At 34.3% G+C, this 20,888-nt stretch overlaps 1 protein-coding gene across 1 annotated transcript; it reads right to left on the bottom strand.

The window, feature by feature from the left end:
* Positions 1 to 29: 29 nt before the first annotated feature.
* Positions 30 to 17,453, bottom strand: LOC123685599. Its single transcript, XM_045625301.1, has 10 exons — positions 16,913 to 17,453; positions 3,629 to 3,880; positions 3,132 to 3,269; positions 2,431 to 2,905; positions 2,094 to 2,343; positions 1,786 to 2,041; positions 943 to 1,700; positions 738 to 834; positions 343 to 679; positions 30 to 265 (listed from the first exon to the last, which is right to left on the bottom strand). The coding sequence occupies exons 2-10, from the start codon at positions 3,866 to 3,868 to the stop codon at positions 114 to 116; spliced, it is 2,703 nt and encodes a 900-aa protein (XP_045481257.1). The 5' UTR covers positions 3,869 to 3,880; positions 16,913 to 17,453; the 3' UTR covers positions 30 to 113.
* Positions 17,454 to 20,888: the final 3,435 nt, after the last annotated feature.

The following is a 20,888-nucleotide window of genomic DNA, read 5'->3' as shown; positions in this document are numbered from 1 at the left end:
AAAAATTTCAGTTAACTTAAACGCAGAAAAACAAATAGAATAATTTATTTCAAAGATTAACAGTTAAAAAACTCTAGTAACATATACAAAATTATATAATGTGATAAAATATTCTAAAACCTTGTCAAAGGTCCAAATTGACTATAATAATCATTTGGTGGGTTCTTTGTTGGTGGCCCTTGCTGATGCCATGGAGTTTCCGATTTTGTTTTTACGCCATACGCGAAATCTTTACGGTAATTATTGCTCTCATATCTGGATATACCTGAAATAATAAAAAAAAAATTATATTGTGTACATCTAAAATATGTTTCGTAGCATCCAGTTATTAATTTGTTTTACCCTTGCTTTTAGGCATTTTGTATGTAACTTTGGGATGTATTGTGGTTTGCCTATCTGACCCATCAGTAAAATTTTTTTTGCTTGAGTGATAGTCCCTGTATTCTCTTTGAGGTTGACGGAATTCTGACAAAACTTGAGTTTGCATGATCGATTTTGACCTGGTATCATCTGAATCATTGGAACATGGCCTATATTCCCTATTGTTATTTACAAAGTCCATAACATCCTTATCGCTATACTTCTTATGGTTCTGTTTATTATCTAATTGACTTAGTGAAGAAGTTGGAGAAGATGATACTGCCCCATCAGGTTCTGATCTTGTATGTAATTCTCCAACCTTGAACAAATATCGATTCTAGACAATTTAATTTCGTAAGGCCTCATGTTTCACTTACTGCTGAGTCGTTATCATTTTTCAAATCAGGTGAAGAATTATACAAGGTATTTTCGTAACTATACCTACTAAGCTGCTGTTTTATATTGACTTTTTCTCTGTAATAAGGAAAAAACGTGATAATTGAATTTTTCAACAAATGATTTGGTGAGGGTGGAAGAAATCCAATATAAAAAGTTTAAAGCCAATATAAAAAGCTTACATACCTGGCTCTCTTCTTTTGAAACTCCCTTTCCACTTTCTGCATGACCTCCAACTCCCTGAGCCTTTGTTGTTCTTTTCTTTCAGCTTCTCTTGATAATTTTTCAGCGATTCTCCTTCTTTCAATCTGCCTTATGGTACTTTGGAATGTGAAACGTTTAGTTTTCTTCTTATAATTTCTTTTATCGCTCATTATAGGTGAGTCCTGCAAATTTTCTGGCACATGATTTGACTTTCTTTCGTTCTGATTTTGGCCGGCAGCAAAAGCTGGTCTTTCCAAATTTTCATCTCTTACATATTTCTGTTTGCTTCTTGTTTCATATCTTCTAGGTCGTGCAGGTTTATCTGCCTTAGGTAAGTATATAATTCTACCAGTATTTAGTTTGGTGTTTCTTGTTATGAATTCGTCCAATTCTTCAGATAATTGAGTAATTGGTGGATGAATTAAGTCACTACATGACTTATTCAAGAACCAATTGCCCTTTTCGTTTTCTGGAGTACTTTCCGCTTCTTTTTTGTTTATTGTGTTCAGTATTCCTGACACAGATCTTTTAATTTTTTCAAAATTTGTTTCGTTGTAGTTCTCTGGAATATATGCCGATAGATGGTGGTCTCTGGGCAATGAGAGACTGAAGACATGCCGCTGGTTTGATTGAACATCGAAATTTTCTGGGTAATCACCTGCTGTATAAGATTCTTCCTCGAAGCTTGAGTCGTCTCCGAGATCCTGCTGAGGTGTCCACCCTGGTATTAACCGCAAAGACTGAAACAAGAAAAAAAACATCACCTATCACCAAGAAGTAAGTTATCTAGTACCAAAGCTATTTGGATATATCTAGCGATCTTACCTTTATATTATCCTTGGAATTCATTAAAGGTTCTGAACTATCCTCGTATACGGTGGGGCTACCATCACCAGATATTCCAGAATCTCCAGAACGTGATCTGTCATTCGATGTTGATCTGACTGGAAAAATGGAAAACACCCTAGAAGGTTCCTCATTTTCTTCCGATGAATACTTGGATTCCTTGGAAGTAGTTTGATTCAATATTGATTCCACTGATGATGACTGTTTCCAATTTTGACCCTGTAATATCCTAGAACTGAAGAAAACTTGTGGTATTTAAATTTTCAACAATGTTTCTTTATACGAACTTTTTCGATTCTTTGGTCATAGTCGGTTTTCTATTTTTCAAATCAGCATCTGAATCATCTGCATTATGTTTCATTTCAGCAGAATCTTCTGAATCGACGTTATTTAGTCCTTCGAGTATGGAGTAAGGTTTGTTTGTAGACCCTTGTTGGGATGCTGTCATCCCAAAGTAGAAGTGTTTAGGCCCATCAGTTTTAATTTCTTTGCTTTTTTTCTGTTCGATTTTATCTTCAGGTGGCGGTGATTCTTGTCCTAGAATCATAAATATGAAGATTAGGAGTTTGGATTGTTTTGAAGCTAGGGAGACAAGGTAATAATTTCTATTGGAGATGGCGTTACCTGAGGCTTCGCTTCTTACAAGCGATTGGGTTTTATCCTTTTTGAGCTGTTTTATTTGGCGCAAATTGCTGTTTTTTAATTTGATAAGATCCGTCCTATCTATATGATGATCTAGCGTTTTCAACTTGTTCCTCTTTGTGCTATCGTCGGAGTGTAATTCCCTGGATGAAAAATGTTGATTGTTTTCATCCATCCTAATTTTTCTCAATCGTTTAGTGGCCTCTTTCAGTTCCCCTTGAAGGTCCCAAGCTGGTGCGTTCAAAGCAGGAAGGGATAGCCTATGGGATGAAGAATAAGGGAAATTTTCATCTTCCTTACGTGTATGAAGATGGTTCCTGTGTTGTGATTTGAAGTAATCAGACTTCTCCTGCAATTCAGGAACGGAACGTTTTCTTTCACTCTCAATTTTCGTTTTGAAAAGCCTAGGTTTTGATGATGAGGCATTTCGGTCTTCCCAATAATCAGTATTTTGGTTCTAAAAAAGGTCTTTGTTAGATTTTGTACATTCAGACAACATAGTATCAGAAACTTATCATTTAAAAATACACTACAAGGATTGAGGCTTTTTTGTTTTTGCTCAATCGATTCAGTTCAGGTCGATTGTGTTTTTTTTCGATATAATATATTTTTTGGAATCCATTGGCCCAATACCTAGTATTTGTAGGTATACAAGTATAAAATCAAAATAACTAATCACTTACAAATTTGTTTCCCTGATTTGGTGGTGGCGGTGCTTTATACTTCTTCCTGAATTTCTTCTCTTTATCTGATTCGAACGAATCTGAATGATGAGGATTGATCAATCGATTTAGATGAGGCTCTGATTCGCATTTTTGAATCTAAAAAAGAATTCCTTGAAATAACCAAAGAAATAGGAGTTTATATTTGAAACTTTGTTGAGTATAAAAGATTTCTGCTGGTAAAATGAAGACCTCTATCCTAATATTGTGAAAGTGATTTGCAGATGATACTTCAGCCACTGTTTAATAAGGGTTAGTGAAAATTAATATCTGAAAAATTATACCAACAATATTAGATTCGCCTTGCTAGCTTGCTGATGAGTTTATGAGGTTCTAGAATGAAACACTTCGAAGAATTAATATTTGATGATATTATTTAAGATTCTTTCAGTTAAAATTTATAGCATTTTTCCCATTGCATATTGAAACAAATGAAATGCCTTAAGATGCATTCTCACCTCCCTAGTTTCCTCCAACCTGCTTTGAATTTGCCTTCCAGTAAGAGTGCCTTTATTGTGCAGCAGCTCCCCATTCTCTGTGTGCCTCAATCTGATTTTTGGCGTTTTATCAGGGAGGACCTTCAACTGATTCTGTTGGAACCTTGGTTGGGTCCTTGGAAATGAATGGGGCCATTGCAGGTCATCAGGATTCGTTGGTTTATATTTGAGTTGTCCATTTTGACTTCCAATATTTCCCATTTCTGTGTATCCCTGTAAAAAATCAACGTTATTGAACCTACCAAAATCATGTAGAAGGAAGAATTTGTATTATTTGATGCAACATCGACTAATCAAAACAAGAAATATGAACTAGAGCAGGCTTGTCAAACATGCAACCCCCTCAGCATAATTATGTGAAAGCTTTAGTGTAAGCTGATGCTGTGGGAAAAACAGTTGGCTGTTTATATAATCCGTCATATTTTCCGAATTGTGAAGCGTATCAAGAAACTGCCTATAACATGCCAAGAAAAGTCCCCGGTCTACCATAGTAAAACACTTTTTTTGGCAAAATTCGATTTTATTATTCAACATAGTTGCCTTCGAGGGCGATACAGCGATTATAGCGATCTTCCAACTTTTCGATACCATATTTGTAGTACGATTTGTCTTTCGCTTCAAAATATGCCTCAGTTTCAGCGATTACTTCTTCATTTGCGCTAAATTTCTTTCCAGCGTGCATTCTTTTGAGGTCTTAGAATTGGAAACTCTTCATCAAACCAAGATTTTGCTTCAACTGTATTTTTTCCCCTCAGAAAGCAATATTTTATCCGCACACGAAATTCTTTTTCCTATCATTTTGCAAATAACAAAAGTAGCTACACTCACAACGCAATATCTCATAAACTAATGGTCAGACTGCTGTCAAATTTTGACATGTATCGTTTGAAGGTTGGTACTAACTAAAAATAATATCGATTTGATACTAGCACCGCCATCTGTGCATCAGACCGGGGACTTTTCAATTGGCCTAATAGTAGTGCCTACTAAATGTAAGTATACAGAAAAAATTACATCGGTTTGTAAGCAGATTTTGAAAACCGTTCAAAAGTTTTTCCATAAGATGTTTCTTCTTCGAGATTTGTAACTGAATCAACTTAAAAAGTCACCCGGTATGAATGAAATATGTATATCCTATTAGGATGCCTCACTTTGAAAAATTTTGAATTTAACTTTATCTGATATTGACACTTGGGTAAAATTTTTAGCGTTTAATCAATTTTTTCCAATTATTAGCTTTTGGGTAGAATTTGCAGGTTTTCCGAAAAAATATCTTGTGCCATAATCCATTGTCTACCTAATTTTAGGTATTCTTATAAGAATAAAAATTCGCTATGGTAATTATCTTATTCAGTGGAATATAATCCACTGGAAAACAGTTCATCAAGTGTAAATATGAAGGATAATTTCGTTCAAATCTGTGCATATTTGAATCAATTATGAAATTCGAGGCACCATGACGACCAACGGAAGTTGCTCTCGGAAAAAATATTAGATTACTTCCGTCTGTTCATTGATTTTTTATTCAGTATCATTCTAGAACCATTTCGAAAGTATTTAACAGAAATCTGATGACAGATTCGGATCAATGAATCAGCTATGTATTGATAAATATTTTTAAATTTTCTTAGAAAATAACTTTCATGAATGAACATTCTCTGCCAATATAGGTGTGGTACAATGATTCCTTAACAGTCAGCATAGTTGACACTTAGCTATTTTCGGTGTTGCAAATTATTTATTTCTCGAAAAGAGATTTAAGAAGATTTAAAAAAAATCTTCGAGGAGGGCAATGTACTAGTTGAGGTTGTTTGAAGACGTCAAAATTATCGTATCGAGATTCTCGAAATAAATTTGTCAGCAACACGAGGTTGAAAAGACACAATAGGAAATTGGAAATGCAATGTAGTGAAGCCATTTGGAAGGAAAACATTTACTAGCATGGGTTGATTAACCTGCTTGATACTGTCAAACCAACCATGAATAAGATGTTATAATTATTAACTGTGGAGAAATCTTTGAGGAAGATGCATTGGTAAAGATCATCAGAAAATTATTATACGCTCAGTAGATTTTAGAGATCATAAAAAATGAATCAGTTGTAAATTCGGACAGAAACTCACAACTTTGCTTATAGGATTTGATTTTCTTCTGACTTCCAAAGAAGTAGGCATAAAAAAATGTGTGTTTATATAGGGTGAGTCTTTTACTTGAACATATATTTCTACCAAAGATTCCTGAGGTCAAGAGAAACACTCTTTTACTTTAATATTTTTTCTGATTGGACTTTAATGGAATTTTATGTTCGGAAAAGATTCATTTCATCAATAAAATACTATATTCCCAAAATAATTTCCTTTGATTCCATTCCATCTGCAAGATATAACTGAAAGTTACATTTTCTCTTTGACCTGAGGAATCTTCGGTTGAAATATAAGTACAAGTCAAAGACTCACCCAGTATAAAAAAAAAACAAGTTGTCATTTGTTGTAGATCTGCGATAAAATGACGATAACTACATATTAGGTTTTTTAGTAAATAACTATGATTTATGTTTATAGCAAAAACGTCAGCCAATGCTAAAAATGAATTCACCTTCTAACAAATCAACCTGAATATTTAACTACCATTGAATAGCTGTAAAGCAATTATACCTTTACTAATTGATTTAGTAGAGGTTACCTACATAGAAGTCGCACTTACTTCGTCACGGAATATTCGATTTATCAATGAAGAATTGGGGAAATAATTGAAAAGTCTCAAATCAAACGGTTCGATCGCTTTCCATTTTTTTTTATTTGAAAATTTAGCAAATAACCGAACACTCTAAATTTTAGGTATGTAGGAATCTTGAAATCGTGCAAAGATTTCCTCGGAAAAAATAAGGTATGGCCCTTATATATCTGCTATAGTTGTAATCTGAAATATTAGGCCAATTGAAAAGTCCCCGATCTGATGCACAGATGTTGGTGCTAGTATTAAATCTATATGATTTTCAGTTAGCAGCAACCTTCAAACGATACGTGTCAAAATTTGACAGCAGTCTGAACAATAGTTTGTAAGATGGAAAGATGGAAGAAAAAGAATTTCGTGTGCTGATAACATATTGCTTTTTGAAGGGAAAAATACAGTTGAAGCAAAATCTTGACTTGATGAATAGTTCCCGGAGTCTGCACCAGGAAAATCAACCATCATTGATTGTTATGCTAAGTTTTAACGTGGTGAAATGAGCACCGAAGACGGCGAACGCAGTGGATGCCCACGAAAAAATCAAAATCAAATCAAAAAAATTCACAAATAATTTTGAATGACCGTAAAGTGAAGTTGATCGACATAGCAGACGTTTTGAAGATATCATCTGAACGTGTACATCATATCATTCACGAATATTTGTACATGAGAAAGCTGTGTGCAAAATGGGTGCCGCGCGAGCTCACAATCGATCAAAAGCAACAAAGTGTTGATGATTCTGAGCAGTGTTTGAAGCTGTTTAAGTGCAATAAAGCTGAATTTTCACGTCGATATGTGACAATGGATGAAACATGTCTCCATCATTTCACTCCGGAGTCCAATCGATAGTCAGCTGAGTGGCCTGCACACGATGAACCGAATCCAAAGCGAGGAAAAACACAACAGTCAGCTGGCAAGGTTATGGCATCAGTACTCTGGGATGCGCAAGGTATAATATTTATTGATTACCTCCAAAAGGGCCAGGCCATCAACAGCGATTATTATATAGCGTTATTGGATCGTTTGAAGAACGAAATCCATTTGAAGAAAAAAAAAAAGGTGCTGTCCATCAAGACAATGCGCCGTGTCACAAATCCATAAAAACAATGGCAAAATTGCATTGATTGGGCTTCGAATTGGTTCTGCATCCACCGTATTCGGCAGATCTGCCCCCCAGCGACTTTTTCCTGTTCTCAGACCTCAAAAGAATGATCGCTGGAAAGAAATTTAGCGCCAATGAAGAAGTAATCGCTGGAACTGAGACCTATTTTGAAGCGAAAGACAAATCGTACTACAAAAATGATATCGAAAAGTTGGAAGATCACTATAATTGCTGTATCGCTTTTGAAGGCTACTTTGTTGAATAATAAAATCGAAATTTGCCAAAAAAATGTGTTTTACTATGGTAGACCGGAGACCTTTCAATTGGCCTGTTATTGAAGGTTTGTTGTTTGAAAATCGATAGGGATATGGATAAGTCATATTTGTCGCGCAAAAGTGTTTCATTCAAGATGTTTTCCTACGAGAAATGTTACTTTAAAGAAATGCCGTTTTCCAAGTTCGTCACCCTGTATCTCGAAAACTAGTCATAGGATTGAGTTGGACCCCAGGAACATTCTTGTTTAGGAGGTAATTTTAGACAACATACCAAGAATTCAGAAAAAGTAACCGGTGACAATTTTTCCATTAGGCTGCTGCCTGGTCGTTTAAATCACCAGACTCAGTTGAATAAATGTTCAGAGGCCCCTGTACTTTTCTCTCTCGATTGCCCAAGCAGAACTCAAATATAACAGCAATCGAACTGAACGTGTAATAACCGTTATCTCAGACATCCCAAACCATCTTCTTAGTTTTCTGTCGATTCTTCTAAACTGACCATCAATCTAATCTACCTTGAGCATCTGAAAATACAATGCGAGCTTTCTTTTTTCGTAAATGAACGTATAAAAATTTGTATTGTTTCAACTATTCAAACATAACACAAGGCATGTGTTAGTGAAAGTTCTTTGTTCTGTAACAATGTGTGGTGCTGATGATATGTCGATGAACGTAATATTTTTGGGATTCATTAAATGCGTTAAGAAAGTGGCGAGATGAATGGAAATTCTCATAATGGCTGCTATTATGAACATAACTTACGTTTCTCGTTGCCTTGACTTTAATAACAGGCTGAAAAATATGCGAGAATGAATGATTTTGATAACGCTATTCTGTAGGTCGGTAATTCAATATGAAACTGATATGGCAGAATCGGAAACGTTTTTTATATCATAATAAAACGGCTTGATCACATTCTTATAATAATAAAGGCGAAATAAACTTGAGTGCGGCTATAATCTGGTTCAGAGCTGAAAAGACTTAATGAAAATCAAAACTTTATTGTTGGTTTTCACTGGAGCGGTAAACTTTTTATCGCAGCATATTGAGTTATTCCAAATATTTCATTTCTTGGAAATTGCCGACGAATTTTTCTAAATTTATATTCATTGCTTCCAAACCTTCAATATTTTTGTATGAATATGTCTGGAAAACTTATACTAAATAGTGATCTAAATACTATTCAATATGACAGTCTACAAGTCCCATAAAAACCCAATAAAAATGCATAAAACCGGCCAATTGAAAAGACTCTGGTCTTCCATAGTGAAACACATTTTTTTGGCAAAATTCGATTTTATTATTCAACATAGTTGCCTTCGAGGGCGATACAGCGATTATAGCGATCTTCCAACTTTTCGATACCATTTCTGTAGTACGATTTGTCTTTCTCTTCAAAATAGGACTCAGTTTCGGCGATTACTTCTTCATTGGCGCTAAATTTTAAAAATTTTCAAAACAGTCTTTTGAGGTATGAAAACGTGAAAAAGTCGCTGGGGGCCAGATCTGGCGAATACAGTGAATGCAGAAGCAATTCGAAGCCTAATTCATGCAATTTTACCATTGTTGTCATTGATTTGTGACACGGCGCATTGTCTTGATGAAACAGCACCTTTTTTTCTTCAAATAGAGGCGTTTTTGAAGATTTCATCCTTTAAACGATCCAATATGGCTATATAATAATCGCTGTTGATGGTCTGGTCCTTTTGGAGGTAATCAATGAATATTATACCTTGCGCATCCCAGAATACTGATACCATAACCTTGCCAGCTGACTGCTGTATTTTCCTTGCTTTGGATTAGGTTCATCGTTTGCAATCCACTCAGCTGACTGTCGATTGGACTCCGGAGTGAAATGATGGAGCCATGTTCCATCCATTGTCACGTATCGACGCAAAAATTCAGGTTTAATACACTTAAACAGCTTCAAACACTGCTCAGAATCATTGTCACGTTGTTGCGTTTGGTCGATTGTGAGCTCACGCGGCACCCATTTTGCACACAGCTTTCTCATGTAGAAATATTCGTCAATGATATGATGTACACGGTCAGATGATATCTTCACAATGTCTGCTATCTCGACCAAGTTCACTTTACGGTCATTCAAAATTATTTCGTGAACCTTTTTGATTTTTTCGTCGGTGACAGCCTCTTTTGGGCGTCCACTGCGTTCGCCGTCTTCGGTGCACATTTCACCACGTTTAAACTTAGCATACCCATCAATGATGTTTGATTCTCCTGGTACAGACCCCGGAAACTCTTCATCAAGCCAAGATTTTGCTTCAACTGTATTTTTCCCTTCCAAAAGCATTATTTTATCAGCACACGAAATTCTTTTTTTCCATTTTTTTCAATAACAAAAGTAGCTACACTCACAACGTAATATCCCACAAACTAATGGTCGGACTGCTGTCAAATTTTGACACTTATCGTTTGAAGGTTGGTACTAACTAAAAATCATATGGATTTAATTCTAGTACCGCCATCTGTGCATCAGAACAAGGACTTTTCAATTGGCCAAATACGTAAGTATAAACTCGAGCGTAACTACTTTTGTTGAGATATTATTAGCTATAGTAAGCCTTTATCTAATAAAACATTTTCGGAAAACTTGATCCTAGCTTGACAAAAAAAAAAAAATATATGAAATATATTTCTCTTTTCATATTTGAAAGAATTTTAAATTCATTCAATTGTTATGATGAAAAAAACTACTAGAAAAATTTGCGACCTACATTATAGCTCAAGTTATCAGAAGGAGCTGATAAGTGACAATTAACGTAGTAATATTTGGTCTGTATAGAGTCATTTTGAAAGTGCTGTATACTATAAGTTCGGCTTGCCTCATAATTTTGTTTTATATTAAGAAGTAGTCAAATTTCCATACAGTGAGAATCTCCTACAATGCATAACTCAATGTTGACTTCATCTCTAAATTTTGATTCTAAAGCAACATTCCGTTTACTTTGGCGCAAAGTCAATATTGTTTCATGAAATTATGATATAGAAATTAACGGGATTAAGGCCAATGACATCATATAACGATTAAACATGTTGATTTATCTTCAGGTAAAATTAGCGTATACTTTCCTCGTTAGATAAAAATGTTCTTTGGGGATGTTGTAAAAAAGTTCCTGCTTGAAGAGATTCTAAAATGTATTTCAATTACTTGACGATCTAACCACTCATTAGTGAATACTTTAATTCTATTCAAGAATCACCTGAATATTTCTAAGTGAAAATGCCCCAAAGCGATCAGAATAACAAGTTGAAGAAAAGAGGACTTGTGTCGATAGAAATCAGTCATACGAGTATTATTTAGCGCGTAAGAGAAATCATCACAATAATACGTGATTATTTTGAAAAATGCTCGCGAATCGTAAAATGTCTAGAAAATCGTTACATCGCCTCCATTAAAATATTCCACCTGTATAATTTTTTTTTACGTATGAATCATAAATATTTCCTGCCATTCGAATTTTTTAACATTCTGGTGACCCGATTAACTTAAAATGATTTGAATATTTTATTCGCAATTGAAACCGTTGCATTTAAATTTAATTTGGTTTATTGTTTGTGAACGAGAAAGTATGGACAAGCTGAATAGGTGTTAAAATGTTAGTGTAGGGATTGCTGACTCTTTGAATAATCAATAGTTATCTACCTATAATTCCGAAAGGTGTTTATCTAAACAATTACAAATTTTTACAATTCTATTTTTAGACAGGATTATTGATTGGTCTTCTGCAAATCAAATATTCAATATTCTATCTAACACGCCAACAACAAATGAGTTATATTAATAACTATTGAATAATCGCAAACCAGATAGGATGTAACGTTAATTTATTAATTTATTCAATACACATTGATGGATATTCGAGCTCGTAGTTGAGAACAATACTTGTTGTTGAACTTGAAAAAACAGTATAAAAAATTCAGGACTCATCTCGAAATATTTTCGATGCTAGGCCAATTGAAAAGTCCCCGGTCTGATGTCAAGATGGCGGTGCTAGTTTTAAATCTATATGATTTTCAGTTGGTACCAACCTTCAAACGATACGTGTCAAAATTTGACAGCAGTCCGACCATTAGTTTGTGAGATATTGCGTTGTAAGTTTAGCTACTTTTGTTATTTGAAAAAAGGATGGAAAACAAGAATTTCGTGTGCTGATAAAATAATGCTTTTTGAAGGGAAAAATACAGTTGAAGTAGAATCTTGGCTTGATGAATAGTATTCGGGGTCTGCACCAGGTAAATCAACCATCATTGATGGGTATGCTAAGTTTAAACGTGGTGAAATGAGCACCGGAGACGGCAAACGCAGTGGACGCCCAAAAGAGGCTGTGACCGACGAAAAAATGAAAAATGTTCACAAAATAATTTTGAATGACCGTAAAGTGAAGTTGATCGAGATAGCAGACATTGTGAAAATATCATCTGAACGTGTACATCATATCATTCACGAATATTTGTACATAAGAAAGCTGTGTGCAAAATGGGTGCCACGCGAGCTCACAATCGATCAAAAGCAACAACGTGTTGATGATTCTGAGCAGTGTTTGAAGCTGTTTAAAAAATCAATGAAAACAATGGCAAAATTGCATGAATTGCAAATCGGGGAAAAACACAACAGTCAGCTGGCAAGGTTATGTCATCAGTATTCTGGGATGCGCCAGGTATAATATTAATTGATTATCTACAAAAGGGCCAGACCATCAACAGCGAATATTATATAGCGTTATTGGCTCGTTTGAAGGATGAAATCGTTAAAAAACGGCCCTATTTGAAGAAAAAAGGTGCTGTTTCATCGAGACAATGCGCCATCCACAAATCAATGGAAACAATTGCATGACTTGAGCTTCGAATTTCTTCTGCATCCACCGTATTTGTCAGATCTGGCCCCCAGCGACTTTTTCCTGTTCTCGGACCTCAAAAGAATGCTCGCTGGAAAGAAATTTAGCGCCAATGAAGAAGTAATCGCTGAAACTGAGGGGTATTTAGAAGCGAATGACAAATCGTACTACAAAAATGGTATCGAAAAGTTGGAAGATCGGTATAATCGCTGTATCGCCCTCGAAGGCAACTATGTTGAATATTAAAATCAAATTTTGCCAAAAAAAATGTGTTTAACGATGGTAGACCGGGGACTTTTCAATTGGCCTGTTACAAGATAATTCGAAAATGCAATTTAAATATCAGATGAATCTTATTCACCTTGTACGAAAAAATGAAATATGTTTTATAGTTCAAAAATCCTATTACCAATTGTTCAAACTGATATTCAGTAAACTTAATTAATAATTTTAGAATGTGAAATAGTATGATTATGATTATTCTAAATATATTGAATTATTCTGCATCAATAATAGATAATTTACATAAAAATTGCAGTGTTTTTGCGTTTCTCTTGACTTGTGAAAGCAGAAAGTGATTGGGTAGTGAATTTTTGAGATGCTCAAAATCTTTTTAGTTACTATGATGACACAATGATTGTAGAAACGATTGCAATGAAGTGGAAATATGTGAAAAATTTTCCATGGTATTAAGAATTGAAAATAGCAGATTTCGCTACAATTCAAGATTTAATCTTGCGAATCCAAGTACCTAGTATTTCTACACGACATCTTGAATTGAAATAAGGTAGAATAACAGGTAAAATCACATGGATTCACACCAATTATGTATTATCAATGTGATGATATTGCAGAATCAAGATAAAGAGCATTGTTCTCAGCTCATTTCACTTGGCTATGTCATAAGAGTTCACTTTGTTACTCTGTGAGAAAGTAACGAAACAAAATAAGAAATAATAGCTCATTATATCCATTAAAAACAGAGTAAAAGTATTATGCTCCGATGATAGTTCTGCAATTCGACTCGGAACAATCTACATTCTTGGAAAAAACGAAAATTTTCCTCATCACTGAATAATTTTCATATGCATTATTACAGATTACGAAAGAACACTGTACGCAAATACAAACACAATGTGAATTGAACTTACATTATTTCCTCATCGATCTAAATGATATTCAGAATAGCATTCATAAATACGTACATAAATCATCAAATTTGAAATCGAGATGAACTCTTTCAAACAACAAGTGAAATCTCAGGAGTTTGCAGTCTGTTGAAAAAGATCAAGAATTGAAATACCAGATTAGAGTGATGCAATTCTTCTGGTTTTTAAGTTGGCACTACTGTACTCTATGTTTACGCAGAATTTGATGGTCGAATGTATTTTATTCGTTCATGGGGTAATGACGTAGTGAGCTAGAATGGCAATAATCTAATAATGAGTCAAGTTTACCTATACGAGTTGATAAAACCTATAAATTAGTTGTTTGAACGTTGCGATCTACTTTTACTATCTCCTTATTCGGCAAAAATTCAAAGGTCCGATAAAAGTACTTTCCCCTCATTTAGTGACGTGTTAGTACTTAAAATATGTGGGAAAGTAAAAATTACAAAGGATCCCGTACAACTACTACGTAAAGGAGTGGTCCTGTCGCAGCTTTCTCACTTTCTCGTTCTTACATACTTTTAGAGCCTGGAGCAAGATGTCATCTCGAGAAGTGACCTTGCATATTTCAGGATGGCAATGAAAATTATACTCAAATTTTTCGAGATTCCTTATTTATGTTAATGCGGACTTTATCATGACCCATGACTAATAAAAATTCTTCAGGCTTAAAAAAAATCGAGTTTGATACACCCATTAAAGGAGTTCAAAGTTCAGCCTCCATTTCTTCAATCCAGATGTTTGACCATTAGGTATGCAAAACCATATGGTAAACAAGGTAGACAGACGTTGACATTCGGTATTTCATAATTTACAAATATGTATTGTTAATTGTGGCTTACTAGATATGCAAAATTTATCAATGATTTCAGATTTGATATTCAATGATTCAATGTATTGATATAGGCACCCCTAAAATATGTTGACCATCGTTTCTTATTCTAAGTAGCAATCGTTAGCCAGGCCAAGTTTACTTTGTTCTGACTTTCGAAAACTTTTAATCCTATTTTATAATAAATGAAACAACTGATCCAAAATAAATTGCCCAATAAAAAGAAGCTGAAAATTTAATCTGAAGAATTGAATATAAGTTTGTGAAAACTCTTTAAGTTGATGAACTCTCAAGTGAGATTAATTTTGATAATTTCTAGCTTCTGAATATTGATTGATCCTATATCTCTTGAGTATAAAAAGTTGCAAAAGTATTTAATATATAGGTTACTGAGAGTTATGTCAGATATAACTTATTCTGAATGAAATATTTCTGTTTTTCATTAATTTCACAGTATCTATTACCATTTTCCATAGATCTTTAAACCTCTCGATTTCGAAAGTTTCATAACTAATATTATCGATAATTTGACAAATACCTTCCTAAACCTCGATAATTTGGAGTTAATATTTAATTAGATGAATAATTCATTTCTGAATTAAATTTTCTTACATAACGATGAACCAATTGGAAATAATTAATGAAAGTTTTTAAAAATTTTTCACGAACTCTTAGTTTGTTCCAGAAAATAAATTTTCTTCGATGAATCAAATTCTTTAACAGCGCACTTCCTTGCTCAAACAACTCGAGAATATTTTGCAATAGGAAGTAATATTGTTACCATTAATATAATAGTTGTGGTTTACATTGTGTTTCAAATGATCGATTTCTTATTGCATCTTGCGGTGCATGAAAAATTATATCCATTATTCATATTACCAGTTATACCCGTACTTTTTGATGTTTAAGACTCAAATAGGAGATGCTGTAATTGACTTTGGATTTATTCTTTCTTTCATTGATATGAGTGGAGGCTAATTAAATTCTAAGCCTTCTTTATATCTTATAGGTGAGAGATTCCTTGGATAATTTCAAGAAAAAAGTTGGCCCTCATACACTTTGTTTTCGAGTTACAGGGTGTTTCTTGTAGTCCTAGTTTTTTGTGATGATTATACCAGTTTATAGAATCTTTATAATCTCCGCTACAGATTGGGTAAATAAATACCAAAACTTATAATTAATTCATTCATCACAGCTTACTTACTGGAATTTTATAATAATTTGGATTTTCCAAAGGATTACTAGAGAATTTTTCGAAATTATCTTTTCAAAATTGGTAGCTGATTCAACAAAACTTCAGAAAGCAAAAAGTGTGGTGCTGGACTGAAGTTTTTCTTCGTTTTTCTAAACTACCAGTGGTCTACCAAAAAAAGTTCTGATGGAGAAAGAAACTGTATATTTGTATTCAAAATTAGCATATTACTTGATGAAAACTTCAAGTTGAAATATCTATGCTAAATTTAAGTTGAATATCTTTTTGAGTATAGAAGCTATGAGAAGAAAACTTCAAAATGATCTATCTGGAACACAAAGCGTTTGCGGGTTCATGTCTATAGGACTTTTTCTTAAAATGATCCGAGGAATCTCTAATTTTCGTTTCTACCTCCAATTTAGGAAAATCCTGTATAAATATGCATGTCGTGTTAAGAATCTAAAAATCTAAAGAATGAAACGTTTTTTTTTTTGTTTAAATGGAATTGAAAGAGCTTTTTAAGGAATCAACAGAGCGACTTGGATAAAATTTGGCGGAAAACCGATCGTATAGATACGAATGATTTTTATAGTATTGCATTATTACTAATGAGGATTTTTTATTCTATTTTGCAGTGGACTGACCAACCAAATTCAAGAATTTTTGGGGAGCTGGTTTTCGTATTATTATCAACTATTCTTTCCTTCAAAGCTAATCCTTCCTTCAAAGCTACTTTTCCAAAGTAGTTAGTAGTTTGAACAGTTAAGGAAGAAGAGATGTTAAGGAAGTTGAGAAGACAGCAATAAAAACACATCTATAATCATATATCATAGTCAATAAATACTAGGAATTTTCATTTTCAGAGATGAACAGTTTCAGAATGAGTCTTCATATAGGAGGAAATTATAGCCGAGATGAATCAGTACTTTATGCAATTTCTCTTCGCTTGAACTCTGAGGCAAGTTCAGCGCGATGTTATTTCCTTGCAAAGGCATGAATTAAAACTTTCTTCGTCTAGCGGTCACATTCGCAAAATTACTCTGAATGGTGAAATTCCAATAGAGCATATCACACCAATCTAAAACTCACATGAAATAGGTACTACATGTAATTTCCAACTGACGGTGTTTTGATTGACCAGACGCACTTGAACCTCTTCAGGTACATCGTTGTTGTATCGCAAAACCATCAACCTTTCGGTTTGTATTTCCGTGTGGGAACCACTCACTTCCTGTGCCCTTCCGTCACTTTTGGTTCGTGCTTCGCGCTTTACTACACGACACGGTCAACACTTTTGACTTTTCGACATGCACTGATCGACAAGTACTTTCAGTTTACTCTCACGTTAAAATTGTAGATATCATAGCATAGCGGTTGTCTGTTCTTCCTCCTTCAAAAGTGGGGGACTAGACTGAATGAATCAAGGTGTAAGTAGCTTCTACTCGCGATTTAGGACTTCGAATTATGTGATTGTTCGATTATTGAAAAGGGTAGACTCCACGAATTCTAAGGGGAGGTTCAACTCCCTTTGAATTTTTTCAATTTCCAGAATTTAATTCCTTGGAAATTTGTTTAGTTTTGAAGAAGAATAAATAATGATAGTTACACGCTTGATAGTGATTTCAATAGTGTATTAGGGAGGATTTTCCGTAATGCAGTTTTGCGGTTAATACTGCAGGATTATTATTATGGCTTCCTTCTGTTTGTAGACGTAGCTTACCAAACAGTCTCCAGTTAATTTGCCTCTTTCGCTAATAATTGAGTTTTAAATATGAAGGATAATTTTTCGTATCATAATCCATGAATATTTCGGTATTTACGACCTCGACAGCATAGAAATATATTCAAATTACTACTATCGATTTATTTGAAAATAAAACTGGATATTTCCTCGACCAAACCATTTTTGATATGGGATAAGCTTCAAAATTTGATGTTATGAATAATTTTTCAAACTGAATCTATATTTGCAATCAGTGCCTCAGACCGCAAAACGGAGTTTTTTGAGATAAATTTGTGTGGGTTGTCTAGAGATGCGTTCACACCAATAAAACCGTAATTCACATGGCCAACAAAGAATAATTGATTGTCATCTCTATGTGGAGGAATTTTTCTGCTCAAAATCGTTATCGCAATTGGAATCTAGGAGCTGAAAACCCCTTATCTGAACATGAAAATGTGCTCCATTTTGAACAGCCGGTTTTTTGAACAAAACCTTGTATAACATTGTATAAAATCCATTGTAAGAAATTTGACCAAGCTAAATACGAATTTGCAAGAAAGAAATTTTCAATTTGGATATGTGTGTTAAGAAATTTATTGTATAGCTTCCAAAGTGTTTGATTGGAGATTATTCAACAAAGGATTCTTAATCCATATGGTCTAGAGAAATAAATTATCCAATTGAGAAGCGTATACACTCAGACCTAGTACAGAACTCGTGACACATCAATTATATTATTTTACCTGAAAAAATCATGAAAAAATTCAATACTATATTGAATTTACATCTAAGTCATCTATACGCTTTTTACTCAACTGAAACATGCAGCTACCAACTTAGTGCAGAAACCTGTAATCGGGACGTCCCATCAATTGCACCAATAAACCTCAATCTACAACACAGTCAAGATAAAAATTTCTATTAATCCTCCTCTAAATGCTTGGATAATTTTTTCTGCTGCGAATCTTTATCAGATTCGGAATCTCATACCTCGAAATCCCCTATGAACATCCAAATATGCTCAAATTTGAACCGCCGATTTTTTTCATAAAAAAACCTTTTTGTCTAGGATCTTTCTGAAAACTTGATATCATGAAGAATTCGCCAAACTGTATCCCCAATTGCAATCAGTTTTTCTCTACAAGATCCCAAAACTGAGATATAACGAATTTTCTGAGAATAATTCGAGGGTGTTGTCTAGAGTCATTTGCACCAATAAACCTTAATCCACATCGTCAAGACAGAATGATAAATTGTCCTCTGAATGCTTGGATGATTTTTTCTGCTGGAAATCTTTGTCGGATTCGGGCTCTAGGACGTCGCAGCATCCTGTAAACATCAAAATATGCTCAAATTTCAACAGCCGATTTTTTTCATGAAACAAAAACCTTGGAAAAATTTTGCGGAAAAAACTTTTTTCTCTAGGATCTTTCTGAAAACTTGATATCTTAAAGAGTTCGCCAAACTGTATCCCCAATTGCAATCAGTTTTTCACTACAAGATCCCAAAACTGAGATATAACGAATTTTCTAAGAATAATTCGAGGGTGTTGTCTAGAGTCATTTGCACCAATAAACCTTAATCCACATCGTCATGACAGAATGATAAATTGTTCTCTAAATGCTTGGATGATTTTTTCTGCTGGAAATCTTTGTCGGATTCGGGCTCTAGAACGTCGAAGCATCCTGTAAACATCAAAATATGCTCAAATTTCAACAGCCGATTTTTTTCATGAAACAAAAACCTTGGAAAAATTTTGCGGAAAAAACTTTTTTCTCTAGGATCTTTCTGAAAACTTGATATCATGAAGAGTTCGCCAAACTGTATCCCCAATTGCAATCAGTTTTTCTCTACAAGATCCCAAAACTGAGATATAACGAATTTTCTAAGAATAATTCGAGGGTGTTGTCTAGAGTCATTTGCACCAATAATCCTTAATCCACATCGTCAAGACAGAATGATAAATTGTTCTCTAAATGCTTGGATGATTTTTTCTGCTGAAAATCTTTGTCGGATTCGGTGTCTAGGATGTCGAAGCAATCTGTAAACATCAAGATATGCTCAAATTTCAACAGCCGATTTTTTTCATGAAACAAAGACTATAACCTTGGAAAAATTTTGGGGAAAAAACTTTTTACTCTGGGATCTTTCTGAAAACTTGATATCTTGAAGAGTTCGCCAAATTGTATCCCCAATTGCAATCAGTTTTTCTCTACAAGATCCCAAAACTGAGATATAACGAATTTTCTAAGAATAATTCGAGGGTGTTGTCTAGACTCATTTGCACCAATAATCCTTAATCCACATCGTCAAGACAGAATGATAAATTGTCCTCTAAATGCTTAAATGATATGTTCTGCTGGAAATCTTTTTCGGATTCGGGCTCTAGGACGTCGAAGCATCCTGTAAACATCAAAATATGCTCAAATTTCAACAGCCGATTTTTTTCATGAAACAAAGACTATAACCTTGGAAAAATTTTGCGGAAAAAACTTTTTTCTCTAGGATCTTTCTGAAAACTTGATATCTTAAAGAGTTCGCCAAACTGTAACCCCAATTGCAATCAGTTTTTCACTACAAGATCCCAAAACTGAGATATAACGAATTTTCTAAGAATAATTCGAGGGTGTTGTCTAGAGTCATTTGCACCAATAATCCTTAATCCACATCGTCATGACAGAATGATAAATTGTTCTCTAAATGCTTGGATGATTTTTTCTGCTGGAAATCTTTGTCGGATTCGGGCTCTAGAACGTCGAAGCATCCTGTAAACATCAAAATATGCTCAAATTTCAACAGCCGATTTTTTTCATGAAACAAAGACTATAACCTTGGAAAAATATTGGGGAAAAAACTTTTTTCTCTGGGATCTTTCTGAAAACTTGATATCTTGAAGAGTTCGCCAAATTGTATCCCCAATTGCAATCAGTTTTTCTCTACAAGATCCCAAAACTGAGATATAACGAATTTTCTAAGAATAATTCGAGGGTGTTGTCTAGACTCATTTGCACCAATAATCCTTAATCCACATCGTCAAGACAGAATGATAAATTGTCCTCTAAATGCTTGGATGATATGTTCTGCTGGAAATCTTTTTCGGATTCGGGCTCTAGGACGTCGCAGCATCCTGTAAACATCAAAATATGCTCAAATTTCAACAGCCGATTTTTTTCATGAAACAAAAACCTTGGAAAAATTTTGCGGAAAAAACTTTTTTCTCTAGGATCTTTCTGAAAACTTGATATCTTAAAGAGTTCGCCAAACTGTATCCCCAATTGCAATCAGTTTTTCACTACAAGATCCCAAAACTGAGATATAACGAATTTTCTAAGAATAATTCGA

The sequence above is a fragment of the Harmonia axyridis genome, chromosome X (assembly GCF_914767665.1).
Source record: "Harmonia axyridis chromosome X, icHarAxyr1.1, whole genome shotgun sequence".
NCBI classification, from domain to species: Eukaryota; Metazoa; Arthropoda; class Insecta; order Coleoptera; family Coccinellidae; genus Harmonia; species Harmonia axyridis.
Note: the sequence above shows the minus strand (reverse complement) of the source record. Positions and strands in the feature narration are given on the sequence as shown.

What these genes read in the sequence shown, in the direction of transcription:
- LOC123685599 (XM_045625301.1), bottom strand. Translation starts at nt 3,868, where the DNA reads ATGGGAAATATTGGAAGTCAAAATGGACAACTCAAATATAAACCAACG. An exon ending in CAAATCAGGGAAACAAATTT is followed by an intron (nt 2,906 to 3,131) that starts GTAAGTGATTAG and finishes GACCTTTTTTAG; the next exon opens with AACCAAAATACTGATTATTG. An exon ending in TTTCAAAAGAAGAGAGCCAG is followed by an intron (nt 835 to 942) that starts GTATGTAAGCTT and finishes TCCTTATTACAG; the next exon opens with AGAAAAAGTCAATATAAAAC.